Source organism: Pongo pygmaeus, chromosome 18 (genome assembly GCF_028885625.2).
Source record: "Pongo pygmaeus isolate AG05252 chromosome 18, NHGRI_mPonPyg2-v2.0_pri, whole genome shotgun sequence".
Taxonomy (NCBI): domain Eukaryota; kingdom Metazoa; phylum Chordata; class Mammalia; order Primates; family Hominidae; genus Pongo; species Pongo pygmaeus.
The window spans coordinates 87,123,629-87,138,497 of record NC_072391.2 but is presented as its reverse complement, the minus strand read 5'-3'; the positions used below and the strand labels follow the sequence as shown (position 1 = coordinate 87,138,497).

Here is a 14,869-nt window from a genome sequence, read left to right as displayed (position 1 = left end):
CTAACAGTTTAACACTCGAAACACAGATGTGTCCACTTCAGACACGTCTGTAATCCCAGCACTTTGGGAGGCCGAGGCAGGCGGATCACCTGAGGTAAAGGGTTCAAGACCAGCCTGGCCAACATGGTGAAAATCCGTCTCTACTAGATTGCACACGGGGACACTGGGCAGCCGTGAAAGAGAACGAGAGCCCTTTGTGCGGAGAAAACCCAAGACCCACACTGAGGGAAAGAGAGGGCAGCCCCTGAGTTCAGGAAGAGACAGAGCCACCTGCCTGTTGCACAGACGAAAAACACTCCTAGCACCGGCTGCTGGACACCCTTCATTGCACTCTGCACTTTGATTTGGAGCATGTGGATGTGCGAGTGTCAAGAAATCAAGGTGTGACAGTGAGCGAGCCCGCAGCACCCACGTCAGTCTTAGAATTCAGGGTGGGGGCCTGGTGGTCTGGAGCAAACACAGATCTGCCATGAAACAGCCTGTGTGGCTTCCGTGGCCCACCGTGCTTCCCTGAGCTTCCCTGGTTCCCGCTGATGAAACAGAGACATCATCTACCATAAGAGTTATTGTAGGCCGGGCACGGTGGCTCACGCCTGTAATCCCAGCACTTTGGGAGGCCGAGGCAGGCCGATCACCTGAGGTAAGGGGTTCAAGATCAGCCTGGCCTACATGGTGAAACCCCATCTCTACTAAAAATCCAAAAATTAGCTGGGCATGGTGGCCGGTGCCTGTAGTCCGAGCTACTCAGGAGGCTGAGGCAGGAGAATGGCGTGAACCCAGGAGGTGGAGTTTGCAGTGAGCTGAGATTGCACCACTGCATTCCAGCCTGGGCAATGTGGTAAGATCCTGTCTCTCTTAAAAATACAAAAAAAAAAAAAAAAAAAAAAAAATAGCTGAGCGTGGTAGTGTGTGCCTGTGGTCCCAGTTCCCCTGGAGGCTGCGGTGGGAGGATCGTTTGACCCCCGGAGGCGGAGACTGCAGTGAGCCGAGGCACTCCAGTCTGGGCGACTTGTCTCAAAAAAAACAAAAAACAAAAAAAGAGGCTGCTGAGAGCAGGCAAATGGAAGCCCAGAGGGAGAAACGCCCTCACGAAACCAGGAGTCTGTGTTTGTTTAGCAAACAGAGCTTGCTCTTTGGGTCAGAGGGAACCATGTGGTTGAGCCGTGAGCTTCCTCTTGCATCTCACTTCCGCCAGTGCCCATCTCAGAGGGCGGTGGCTGATCCCTGGCTGAGACCAACCCACTCGTTCCTTAAACTCACACGCCCCCCGCACGGGGCGTCCTCCTCCGCAACAAGAACCCAGGATGCCAGGCATCAATGTGTGGGGAGACCCGAGTCGGGGAGGTGTGTGTTGGCCACAGAACTGCCCTCAGCAGTGCCCCCAGATCCCCCACTTCTCCGCTCCTGCAGGGATCCCGACCCAGACCCTGCCTGGCGTGTCTCAAGTCTTAAGGTGAGCCCTAAGGGGACCCCACCGCTGGTTATAGCAGAAAGGCAGCAGCTGAGAGGTGACAGCGTCAGATTCTACCTGAGAAGGTGCCCTCTCTCCTGGCTAATAAGCACCCCTGTCACATGCGCCTCACGATGCGGCTATGCCATTAATCCCAGTCCAAGAGGTCCAGAGAGGGTGAGGAACTGGCCCAAGGCCACCCAGCTGAGTCTGACCCTGGGCCTAGCCTTGGCTCCAGGGTTGACATGGAGACCTTGACTCTTCCCCCTCACCACCATCCGAGTCCCCTGAGGGTGGAGTGCCTCACTCCTGCAGCAGCAGACCAGGGAACTCGTTACAGATGCGGATTCTCAGGCAGACCTGGGAGGGTCAGAGTCAGACGTTCCGGGGCAGGACTCGGATCTGGATTTAACAGGCCCGACAACGGAGCCTCGAGTCCTGTTCGAGGGAGAAGACCTGCAATTCCAGAACCCACGCGATGGGCCAGGCACGGGCAGCTTTGGAAACACAGATTCCTGGGGCCTGCAAAGACCTACAGAACTGGAATCTGGGGTGCGAGATTTTTTCTTTTTTTAGCTAGAGTTTCACTCTTGTTACCTAGGCTGGAGTGCAATGGCGCAATCCTGGCTCACCACAACCTCCACCTCCCGGGTTCAAGCGATTCTCCTGCCTCATCCTCCTCAGCAGCTGGGATTACAGGCATATACCACGACGCCCAGCTAATTTTGTATTTTTTTTTTTTTTAGTAAAGATGGGGTTTCTCCATGTTGGTCAGGCTGGTCTTGAACTCCCGACCTCAGGTGATCCGCCTGCCTCAGCCTCCCAAAGTGCTGGGATGACAGGCGTGAGCCACCGCGCCCAGCCGGGGGATATTTTTCACAGCTCTCCAGGGCGGTGAGACCTTCACAGCAGACATCAAGGTGGTTCTGGGTGATTCCGGATTCTTGCATTTCACTGTATGTAAATTTCACCTCAAAAGAAACAACTATAAACAAATGCTGGTGTCTGCTTAATACCACACAGGCTTAAGTATTTAGAGGAACTGTCGTACCATCCACAACTTCCCTGAAATGCATTAAAACGAGATGGAAGGGAGGATGGAGAGAGACGCAAGGAAGTACCTGGAGACATGGAGGAGGATCTGGAGGTGGGTGGTGGGCATTCCCTGAGATTCTCGACCCCCAGCCTGCCGCAGTCGGCAGAATCATGGCCCCTAAAGCTGTCTGTGTTCTAACCCCAGAACCTGTGAGCATGTACCGAGAGGAGCTTAAGGTGGCAGGTGAGGGTCCAGGTGCTGACCCCTGACAGGTAGATCATCCTGGGTTTCTGACCTCTTAAACTGTAAGAGAATAACCTATGTTTGTTTTGTTTTTGTTTTTGAAATGGAGTCTCACTGTGTCGCTCAGGCTGGAGTGCAGTGGCACAATCTCGACTCACTACAACCTCCGCCTCCCAGGTTCAAGCGATTCTCCTGCCTCAGCCTCCTAAACAGCTGGGACTACAGACGCCCTCCACCAAGCTCAGCAAATTTTTGTATTTTTAGTAGAGACGGGGTTTCACTATGTTGGCCAGGCTGTTCTCAAACTCCTGACCTCATGTGATCCGCCGGCCTCAGCCTCCCAAAGTGCTGGGATTACAGGTGTGAGCCACCACACCCGGCCCATACACTCCTTTTAAACTACTCCCAAGCACTCCTCCTGCTCCTCAGTCCCAGAGACACAGGCGCTGGAATGAAGGGGTCTTTGGAATGAGGAGAGAGAAGCCAGGCGAGGCTGGGCCCTTCCTTCAGGTGTCCTCGACTTTCCCAGCACGAGCTGATTTGCCTAATTACCAGGTGTGTTTCCATCCCGCCTTCCTCCTAAACGGGGCCTCAACCTTATCCGGAGTCCCAGCGCCCTCTGAGGAGTCAGAGTGAATGATCAGAGCCGAAACTTTCTGTCTTCCCGCGCTGAGACCCACTGGTATGTTTGCTTAAATGGGCCGCAAACCAGGACCAGACCAACCAGTCCCTACAGGCTGTGGGAGCCGGCTCTCACCAGCACTCCAATACCCCTGTTGCCGAATTAGGAAGACATAGCAGATTCTTTCCTATCTGGGGCAGAGAAACTACTCTCTGTGGACATTAGGCTGGTGGTGAGTCGGTGTAGGAGGGCCTGGAAGGTGGCAGTGAGGACGGGGCCACGTCCCCACCATTAACCAAATCTCAACAGTAGCACAGGGACCCCAAGCCTTTGCCCAAAAGCACAAGGCAGAACTTGCAAGAGCTGCCCAAGCCAGGGCTCAGCGAACAGTCACACGGGCTATGCTTATCCGGGCTTCTACGACGGCAAACCATGAGCACGGGCAGGTTCACGGATTCACACAGGCTATGCTTATCGGGGCCTTCACGGGCAGGTTCACAGATTCACACGGGCTATGCTTATCGGGGCCTTCACGGGCAGATTCACAGAGTCACACGGGCTATGCTTATCCGGGCTTCTACGACAGCCAACCGCGAACACGGGTAGGTTCACAGATTCACACAAGCTATGCTTATCGGGGCCTTCACGGGCAGGTTCACAGATTCACACGGTCTATGCTTATAGGGCCTTCTACAACGGCAAACCGCGAGCACGGGCAGGTTCACAGAGTCACACAGGCTATGCTTATGGGGCCTTCTACGACGGCCAACCGTGAGCACAGGCAGATTCACAGAGTCACACGGGCTATGCTTATGGGGCCTTCTACGACGGCCAACCGTGAGCACAGGCAGATTCACAGAGTCACACGGGCTATGCTTATGGGGCCTTCTACGACGGCCAACCGCGAGCACGGACAGGTTCACAGATGTCTCTGTAAAGAAAACAGGCTTGCTGCAGGACTGCCTTCCTGTGAGGTAACCCTTGCTCAGAGGTGAGACTATATCGGGAATGCCATCTACAAACAAACCCCAGCTCACACCCATACACAGCGGCCAGCCTCCTTCCCGCTTTCTACATGGGAGGGCTCAGGGATAGAGGTCATTTTACATCACAGGAGCTCCCAGCCCCCACCGGTGCACTTTGCAAAACCCCTCCCTGAGAATCCGGTCAGGATTCGCAGCCTGGACCACACGTGCTGCTCCCTGAGGCGGGTCCGGCGAGTGCACGGGTGCGGATCCCTTGCTGCCACCCCCACTGGCCAGTGCTTCCGGAGCCAGGCGTGCCCAGGGCTGCACAGATGTTAGCACCACCGCTGCACCTCCCATTTCACAGAGAAGGAAACCGAGGCACAAAGGCGAAGCTTCTCAAGCCCAGCAGGCCACAGGGGCCTGAGCTGAACCTGCCCCCAAGCCCAGCAGGGCGTAGGGGCTGAGCTGAACCTGCCCCTGATACCACCTGGGTGGCTGCTTTCCCTTTGTGGACTTGAGTCTTCTAATTTGTAAAATGGGAATCAAAACAGTGCCTTTGGCCGGGCGGGTGCGGTGGCTCACCCTGTAATCCCAGCACTTTCGGAGGCTTAAGCAGGCGGATCACCTGAGGTCAGGAGTTCGAGACCAGCCTGGCCAACATGGTGAAACCCCATCTCTACTAAAAATACAAAAAAATGGCCGGGTGCGGCGGCTCATGCCTGTCATCCCAGCACTTTCGGAGGCTGAGGCAGGCGGATCACCGGAGGTCAGGAGTTCGAGACCAGCTTGGCCAACATGGTGAAACCCCGTCTCTACTAAAAATACAAAAGTTAGCTGGGCATGGTGGCACATGCCTGTAATCCCAGCTACTCCGGAGGCTGAGGCAGGAGAATCACTTGAACCTGGGGAGGCGGAGGTTGCAGTGAGCTGAAATCACGGCACTGCACTCCAGCCTAGGCAACAGAGCGAAAGTCCGTCTCAGAAAAAAAAAAAAAAAAATTAGATGGGTTTGGTGGCGGGCGCGCTGTAATCCCAGCTACTTGGGAGGCTGGAGGCAGGAGAATCGCTTGAACTCAGGAGGCTGAGGTTACAGTGAGCCGAGATCATGCCATTGCACTCCAGCCTGGGCAATAAGAGTGAAACTCTGTCTCAAAAAACAACAACAACAAAAACAGGGCCCTTCATCAGAGGAGCAAATGAGAATGGAAGGGCACTGCTCAGCCCGGCTCTGCAAACGCCCCTGGATGCTGAAGCAATGTGCCCACCTGTCAGCGGCGCCTGGCCTCATCTGCACACCATATCTTGACTGAGCGCCCCTCCCAGGGTGCAACAGAAGCAGGGCCTGAGCTCCGAGGGTGCCCGGGGACGGTGAGGGCAGGTGACGCCAGCTGTGATGCCCCTCAGCTCTGCTGAGGAGGCAGGAAGCTGCTGACAGAAGCCACCCGGTTTAAGGAACGCATTCCAACCAGAAGTGTCCTGGCTTCCAGAGGGAGACTCAGGAGGAGGAAAATATTATCTCCTTTGGGAGCAGAATTTCATCTTTCCAATCAGTTCTTGCTTTTCTCCAGCACAACGACAGACACCATCTCCAGAAAGCAACTAAACACTCACGTGCACACGTTTGCAGAGTGCTATTTTAAAATAAAGGCAAGCTCACCAGACAGTCCTGGCCACTGAGGAGGCCCAGCCAGCCCAGATCCAGCGGCAGAACAGGCAGGCTGGCGGCGGGCTCGAGGCCACGGTGTTCCTCAGCAAAGGTGGACTCCAGCACAGACACACAAACGGGCCTCCGTGGGTGAAAACGATGCCCTTTCACACAGGCCGTAACCATGGGGTGCTTCCTGGGCCCAGAGCCCCTATCTCGCCTCATGCAGGCACGCGCTGCCATCACTCCGCCTTGAGGAGGAATGGGAGCAAGAAGCTGGGGCCTGCTCATCAGCACGGTGCGGGATGGAGAGGGAACCAGAGGAGGGAAGAGCTTCACCCTCTGCAGAGCTCCGGGCGTGGACACAGTGTCCCGTGCTGCCTAGATCACTATGGATGTTTCTGTTTGGAACACAGGCCGCGAGACGAACGGGTTGGGAAGGCTTAGACATCTGGGAGTGCGCGGGGCTGCAAAACAGCAGAACCCCAGAGCCAGTGCTCTAGGGGTGCCTTAGAGGCAGATGGCCTGAGAGCCGGGCACAAGGGGGAGGGGCAGGAGGAAGGGCGGGGATACCTGGAGGACCAGCAATGTGTGGCATCCTAGTGTAAAGAGCGGGGCCTGCCTGTGAAAAAGTTTAGCATCCAGGCCGGGCGTGGTGGCTCACGCCTGTATTCCCAGCACTTTGGGAGGCCGAGGTGGGCGGATCACGAAGTCAGGAGATCGAGACCATCCTGGCTAACACAGTGAAACCCCGTCTCCACTAAAAATAAAAAAAATTAGCCAGGTGTGGTGGCGGGCGCCTGTAGTCCTAGCTACTGGGGAGGCTGAGGCAGGAGAATGGCGTGAACCCGGGAGGCAGAGCTTGCAGTGAGCTGAGATCCCACCACTGCACTCCAGCCTGGGCAACAGAGTTAAGACTCCATCTCAAAAAAAAAAAAAAAAGAAAAAGAAAAAGAAAAAAGCTTCTAAGCAGTTACAAAGTCTTCAGAATAAAGATTAGAAAGTCTCTTCTAGTCATTTTTTTCCTAATCTTAGCTTGGAAATAAGAAGTATTACTATTTGTGTGCTAAGATAATATTATTCATCCTCCTAAATATGGTTTAGTTTGTTGTTGGTTTTTTTCAAAGTTGTTTTACACACCTACTGCCCATATTCAGTTTGTGTGAGAGAGTGGGTACTGAAGACCCAAGGTTACAGGTTGAGAAATTCAACTGGTGTAAAAAACCGAGACTAAAATGCCAACAAGTGAGATGTGGATGTTTTTCTATTTATATTTACAGGGAGAAATAAATATGCATCTTTTAATGTATTTACGTATCACTTAAGTCCCAGAGAAAGGCTGGGTTGGCCACCTTTGAGGAGACAGCTGGCCTGATGTCTCAGCTGACTCAGAAGCACCACAAGGATGGCAGAGAAAGTTCAAGGTAATAGATTTTTCTTAAACCTTCAGGAGACAGCAAGTCATAAACCTCATTCACCTTCATGAGACAGGGTTATGAACAGAAAACAAAGATCGTATCAAATAAAAAATGAACTGGACCATAGGCGGGTACCGCCCCCTAAGGTCAACACAGTGCCCTGCCTGAACTTTGAACCCCAGCCAGGAACTGCTGCCAGGACTGTGAGGACCAGGAAGGGGCCACTCCACCCAGGGATGGAGGTGGAGAGAATCAGATCACTGCTCTGAGGACGCCTTGCACAGCACCAACAGGAAGCAGGCGGCTGGGCTCCCACACAGCTCGGACAAATGAGCTCTGGATTCTAACCACCGGCAAACCACTTACCACTGTGTGCCTCGGTTTCCTCATCTTTACAGTCAGAGGGTCAGACCAACCAGGCTGCCTATTTACAGTCAGAGGGTCACAACAACCAGGCTGCCTACGGCCCCCTCCTGCTCTGCACTCATCTCCACGAATGGGGTGAAGTCCAGGCACCCTTTCACAGAGGCTCTGTGAGCATGCAGCCTCCTGGGCCCCATGCACCTGCCGTCTCAGCCCACCCTCTGGGCGGCAGTCGGCACAGCCCTGAGGGACGCCACACTGAATCTGAACGCTGCCACTGTCTGAGTGCCCGCGCAAGCCTGCGCCTCGGGTTTCTCCAGAGGGAGTAAAACCTCAGGGCCTGCTCTTGCTGTCACCTGTGTGGGATACTGCAAATGGCAGGAGTGTGGAGGCAGCTGGGGGGTGGGGGGGGGGGCTCCAGGATGAGCAGGACCTGGTGAAGGAACAAGGAAGGGCCCTTGGGTGGGGCACAGCACACCCTGCCCCGCGTGGCTCTGTCGCTTGCTTCTGTCTGGCCTTGCCCTGGCCCTTCCTGGTCCTCCACAGAGGCCTGCTCATGCAAACCCACAGTTCTCAGGCCTGGAGAGAGTGTGGCAAACACACAGCCTGCCTCTGCCCCCCGCCCCCGGCAGGGTACCAGCTTTTGGAGTGATATCACATGCTCCAAGCCAGCACTCCAGCTCTCCAGGGAAGAAATCACTTTCGATTTTTTGTAAAGGGTAAATAATCACTTAAGCTCACCATTCTCACTAACTTCAAGTATCTTTCTAGGGCTTAATTGTTGGTTCTGGTTGATGGTTAAGAATAGAAACACCAAGCAGGTCGTCCCCCCAACTTTACACACCCCTTCCTCTCCCAGTTAAATCCAGGAATTTAGTGTCAGTTCAGACGCCAAGTGAGGCACAGGCCCCCACCTCCCACCCAGGAGAAAATGCCCCAAGGGGACGCTTCTGTCTCCTTTCCTGCTGAAGGCAGGGGAGGAGTCGCCCCAGCAAAGGCCCAGCTCCGTGCTCCCTGAGCCACCGGCCCAAGTCCCTCTCCCGGAGGAAGCCAGGCCACCTGGGAGCAGCCTGCCCCGTGCTTGGAGAGGCGTCAGGTGGGGGGGTCCGGGAGAGGAACGTCCAGAGCAGGGGAGGGAGAGGAAGGAGGGAGAGAAGGAGGGAGGAAAGAAGGAGGGAAGGAGAGACGGAGGTGGGAGGGAGGGAGCTCCGGGTCCCGCAGAAAGGGGGGTCTCCCGCTCCAGAACCGGTCGCAGCCTCTCCGCCGGGACAACCCCCACCCAGGGGGCGGGACGGACGCCCCAGACCGCGGTCCCCGCCGGCTGCCCCGCCCCCGGCCTCACCCGCGGCCTCGGGCTCCCGCGCCCCGACCGAGCCGTCCCCGCGCAGCAGGAGGTCCCCGGTATCCCGCAGGCGCCGGCCCGGCGAGCCCCGCAGCCCGCGGCAGCCCTGGAAGCACACGGCCCACGCCTGCTCCTCGTTGAGCGGCTGCTCGTAGGCCTTCAGCACCTCCTCCAGGGACAGCTCCCAGGGCTCCGGCCGCCCCGCGCCCGCCGCGTCGCCGCCGCAGCTGCCCGCCCGGGCCATGGCGGGGCCGTCATCACCTCCCGCGCGCCGGGCCCGCGTCCATGCAGCCGCGCCTTCCGCCGCGCAGGGTCAGCCTGGCCGCCCCGCCCCGCGCGAGCGCCTCAGGTTGGAGGCGGGGCGGCGACGGGGGCGGGGCGCGGAGGGGGAGGGGCGTAGAGGGGTGAGGAGGGGGAGGGACGTGGGGGGGGCGGGGAGTGGAGGGCGCGCGGGGAGAGGCCCGGAGGGGGAGGGGGACGGCGAGGCGCGGGCAGGTGCGGACAGGCTGGGGCTCAGGGCTGGGGACGCGGGGGCGCGGGACCGAGGCCGGGGTGCGAACCCCTCCAGGGTGCTGGGCAGGACCGGGGTGAGGGTTGGGGGGTGCAGACATGGGCCAGGGCCCGCGCGCTCGGACTCGCGATGACACCCCCGACGCTCCCCCGCAGACCCAGACGGCCGATGCCCACAAAAGCCCAGGCCAGCATCCAGCCGGGGACACTGCGGTGACCGCGGGGGGCCTGGGAGGTTTGCCGCTGGGAACGTGGGAGGGAGCCGGGAGGAGCTGAGCAGACAAAGCCCGCAGTGGCCTCCCCGAGCCCCGGGCAAGGTGACCTCCGGGGGTTGTCGCAGGGTGGCTGGGGTGAGGGCGACTCCCCGCATCCGGCCTTCAGGTATGAAGCCCTTAATAAATGCCTCTGCCTAGCAGGGAATGTGCCTGCAGTGACGTCTCTAGGGTGTCCGTGAAAAATAAACACACACACGGTTGGCCAGTGATGGCGTGCATCGCATTTGGGGCGTGTTTGTGTCTTCAGGCCGGGTCACTCCTGGAGACTGGGTGTTTGCCTGAGGGACGCAAGGGGAGCTCGGTTGGGGCTCATCCCCAGGCCTCTTCATAGCTGTGCCAGATCTGAATAACTGGGCAAGAAAATGCAGTTGGGGCATAAACGGTCCCAAGCCTGGGTGCTGCCAGTACCACCCGGGGTCATGAAATGCAGATTCCTGGGCTCCAGGGCTGGAGATTCTGATGCAGGTCAGAGGTGAAACTTGGGGCACTTGAAGTTCCCTGGTCACCCAGGAGCTCTAGACCTGCCTGGACAACAGTGAGATCCCATCCCAGAAAAGAAGTTCCACAATGATTTTTTTTTTCTTAGAGACAAGGTCTCACCCAGGCTGAAGTGCAACAGTACAATCGTAGCTCACTAGAACCTCAAATTCTTGGGCTCAAGTGATCCTCCCACCTCAGCTTCCTGAGTAGATGGGACTAAAGGCATGAACCACCACGCCCAGCTGATTTTTTTTATTTTTTGTAGATATGGGATCTCACCATGTTGCCCAGGCTGGTCTTGAATTCCTGGGCTCAAGCAGTCCAGCCACCTTGGTCTCCCAAAGTACTGGGATTACAAGCGTGAGCAACCACGCCCAGTCCAGCCGGACTTTTCTTTTCTTTTCCTTTCTTTTTATTTTTTTGAGAAGTTTTGCTCTTATTGCCCAGGCTGGAGTGCAGTGGCGCGACCTTGGCTCACTGCAACCTCTACCTCCCGGATTCAAGCGATTCTCCTGCCTCAGCCTCAAAGTAGCTGGAATTACAGGCGCCTGCCACCACGCCCGGATAATTTTTTGGGTGGTTTCGCCATGTTGGCCAGGCTGGTCTCAAAATCCTGACCTTAGGTGATCCCCCTGCCTCAGCCTCCCAAGGTGCTGGGGTTACAGGCATGAGCCACGTCGCCCGGTCCAGCTGGACTTTTCATCTGTAAGCAGAAAGGAGTCTGATGACGACAAATTGTGCCTAAAGTTTGTTTGTTTGTTTTGAGACAGAGTCTCGCTCTGTCGCCCAGGCTAGAGTGCAGTGACGCAATCTCGGCTCACTGCAAGCTCCGCCTCCCAGGTTTACGTCATTCTCCTGCCTCAGCCTCCTGAGTAGCTGGGACTACAGGCGCCTGCCACCACGCCCAGCTAATTTTTTGTATTTTTTTAGTAGAGACGGGGTTTCACTGTATTAGCCAGGATGGTCTCGATATCCTGACCTCATGATCCACCCGCATCGGCCTCTCAAAGTGCTGGGATTACAGGCGTGAGCCACTGTGCCCAGCCATGCCTAAAGTTTTTATAATCAATAGCGGGGCAACATTCACATCTTTCTTTGGTTCCCCAAGCTAAAACACAACCAAAAGTAACAGGAGTGGGCTGGACACGGTGGCTCATGCCTGTAATCCCAGCACTTTGGGAGGCCGAGGCAACCCGAGGTCTTGAACCCAGGAGTTCGAGACCTGCCTGGGCAACATGAGACCCTATCGCTAAAAAACTTTAAAAACAATAGCCAGGTGTGGTGGTGTGTGCTGGTGGTCCCAGCTACTTGGGAGGGTAAGGCAGGAGGACCACTTGAGCCTGGGAAGTCGAGGCTGCAGTGCGCTGTGATTGCACCACTGCGCTCCAGCCTGGGAGGTCGAGGCTGCAGTGCACTGTGATTGCACCACTGCGCTCCAGCCTGGGAGGTCGAGGCTGCAGTGCGCTGTGATTGCACCACTGCGCTCCAGCCTGGGAGGTCGAGGCTGCAGTGCGCTGTGATTGCACCACTGCGCTCCAGCCTGGGAGGTCGAGGCTGCAGTGCGCTGTGATTGCACCACTGCGCTCCAGCCTGGGAGGTCGAGGCTGCAGTGCGCTGTGATTGCACCACTGCGCTCCAGCCTGGGAGGTCGAGGCTGCAGTGCGCTGTGATTGCACCACTGCGCTCCAGCCTGGGTGACAGTGAGGCCCCGTCTCTAGTAAATAGATGCATAAAGACTAATAGGTACACTGGGGTTTTGCAGAAGGAAAATTGGAGATGAGTGGGGTGGGGATGGGGTGCCATGCCCTGAATACCGTGTACCACAAACCTGGCACTCAAGCAGATCTCCCCTCCTGATCTGTCCCTGCCGCCCCCAGCATGGGTACCAACGATGGATAAGTTAGGAATTTGAAGTTCTGGCTTAGAAGAACAACATCAGAAAACCTTCCATGAGGCATCTTATTACACAGGAGCAGCAGTCTCTACATTCGTGGTAACCAAAGTCCCTGGCCCAAACACTGCCAGTTGTGTGATGATGGGGAATTGTTCTCTGCTGACGTCTGAGGCTGATCCTTGGGCCCACACACAGGGTGGTTTCTTCCTTCAGAATGCATGGGGATAAAGACTTCCATTTGCAGCCGAGCACAGTGGCTCACTCCTATAATCCCAGCACTTTGGGAGGCCGAGGCGGACAGATCACGAGGTCAAGAGATCGAGACCATCCTGGCTAACACGGTGAAACCCCATCTCTACTAAAAAATACAAAAAATTAGCCGGGAGTGGTGGCGGGCGCCTGTAGTTCCAGCTACTCAGGAGGCTGAAGCAGGAGAATGGCGTGAGCCCAGGAGGCAAAGCTTGCAGTGAGCCGAGATCGCGCCACTGCACTCCAGCCTGGGCGACAGAGCGAGACTCCGTCTCAAAAAAAAAAAGGCTTCCATTTGCAACACTCCACTGAGTAGGTCTCACCGCTTCTTGCCAGAAGTCAAGGTGGGGGACGTTGCTCTCACCATGACTGGCCACCACCCCAGAGCACTCTTCGGACTTGCAGCCTCATCACTGCCACAGTGCAGCACTGGCCGGGGACAATTGAGCAGAAGATGGTAATTACCCTAATGGGAAGCTGGCTGGGGCACAAGAGGACCTTCTTTCTTACTCAAAGGGCCTCACGGGCCGGGCGCGGTGGCTCACGCCTGTAATCCCAGCACTTTGGGAGGCCAAGGTGGGTGGATCACGAGGTCAGGAGATCGAGACCATCCTGGCTAACACGGTGAAACCCCATCTCTACTAAAAATACAAAAAATTAGCCGGGTGTGGTGGCAGGCGCCTGTAGTCCCAGCTACTCGGGAGGCTGAGGCAGGAGAAAGGCATGAACCTGGGAGGCGGAGGTTGCAGTGAGCCGAGATCGCGCCACTGCACTCCAGCCTGGGCGACAGAGCGAGACTCTGTCTCAAAAAAATAAATAAAAAATAAAAATAAAAATACAAAAATTAGCTGGGCCTGGTGGCGCGTGCCTGTAGTCCCAGCTACTCAAGAGGCCGAGGCAGGAGAATCGCTTGAACCCAGGAGGCGGAGGTTGCACTGAGCCGAGATTGCACCACTGCATTCCAGCCTGGTGACACAGTGAAACTCCGTCTCAAAAAACAAACAAACAAAAAAAGGGACTCAACGAGAAGCATTGTAGAGATTGATGTAGGTCAGTCATTAAGTCAGCTTGGAAAGCTTTAGAGCAGAGGTGTCCAATCTTTTGGCTTCCCTGGACCACACTGGAAGACGAATTGTCTTGAGCCACACATAAAATACACCACCAATAGCTCTGTGCATAAATCTCACAATGTTTTAAGAAAGTTTAAGAGTTTGTGTTGGGCTGCATTCAAAGCTTTCCTGGGCTGCATGCAGCCCGCAGGCCACGGGTTGGACAAACGTGCTTTAGACCAAGGCCATTTCTACAGTTATGGATTGCCTACATCTACAAACATGCTCCTTATCCTTCATTTCCAGTAGATTAGGAAATCCTGGGAGAGGGAAATTATCAGTAACTGGGCTGCTCCGCTTGGGGACAAACTAGAGACATTTAGTGTGACGATTAATCCACCAGTGCTTGGGGCTGGATAATCACTTTATCAAGTTATCACATTAGCAGAAACACCCCCAAAATGTTTATCTTATGGTACAAGCTGCTCATTCATGCCAATTTACCAGGCACTGGTAAATTCTTATGCCTGGGGAAAGAGCAGGGCAACCCCAGGTAGGTGCCTGCCCCTCTGATCTTACAGGCAGAGCAACGGTACACAAGGAAACAAAGACCAGCACAGCAGGTGGGGAAGGGCTCCAGGTGCCGACGTCAATCAGGAACCCACTGGTCATGTTTGCTTTTTCCCATGCTCTGTGTTTGGTGCTTTCAATAATATCAGACGGAGCCCTTTGACGGGCTGTAAATCGTCTCCACACCATGGCAGTGCACTCAGAGGGGCTGTGTGGCTGATGACTGCAGTTGGCCACAGATTAAAAAGCTCTAGGAATTATACCTCTCAGCATCTTTACAGACAGAGCCTACAAGATCTCAACTGTAGGTTCCTGGAGGCTGAGAAGGTAAGTTGGCGCTGGTTCCCCAGGTGTTCTGTGGCTCTAATTACACAGAGAATTCCAGGGTTCTTCATTTCAAGAGACAAGTGCAGGGCCCCAGGGTCCAAGGTGGCATAGCAAGAGCCCTGAGTGCCTTGGGACAGAAGTCAGAGCAAGTCAGACACAAAGTCAACTTCAGGTCAAAGGCCTCCTCCACCATCTAGACACAGGCAGAGCCACTTCACCTGTTGCCAGTGGAGTGCAGAGGTTTCTTTGGCCATGCCTTACTCATTCCATTTCAGACTCAAAAACAAGGTCGGCTCCTCCCGAGGGATTCTGTGCACACTGTACGGGTGAGCAGCCCGGCCTCCTGCACCCCCGAGGCCCCTGAATACTCTCTTTGTCACGGTCCGTGCAGCCAGGCGGGGTCAGAGCTCAGGGGCCCAGGAGGAAAA

The 14,869-nt window shown here is 55.9% G+C and overlaps 1 protein-coding gene across 4 annotated transcripts in view; it reads right to left on the bottom strand.

Moving 5' to 3' along the window:
• SPIRE2 (spire type actin nucleation factor 2) overlaps positions 1–14,869 on the bottom strand; it is a 50,450-nt gene that overhangs the window by 31,269 nt on the left and 4,312 nt on the right. For 2 of the 4 annotated variants that reach the window (XM_054455493.2, XM_063654613.1), the window contains exon 1: positions 9,088–9,420. The exons of 1 other annotated variant lie outside the window; for it this stretch is intronic. In XM_054455493.2, coding sequence (XP_054311468.1) covers positions 9,088–9,331 — 244 coding nt within the window. In that variant the 5' untranslated portion in view covers positions 9,332–9,420. Of the gene's footprint in view, positions 1–9,087; positions 9,421–14,869 lie in introns of those variants that run through there. One more of the 4 variants, XM_054455490.2, reaches the window with a different exon arrangement.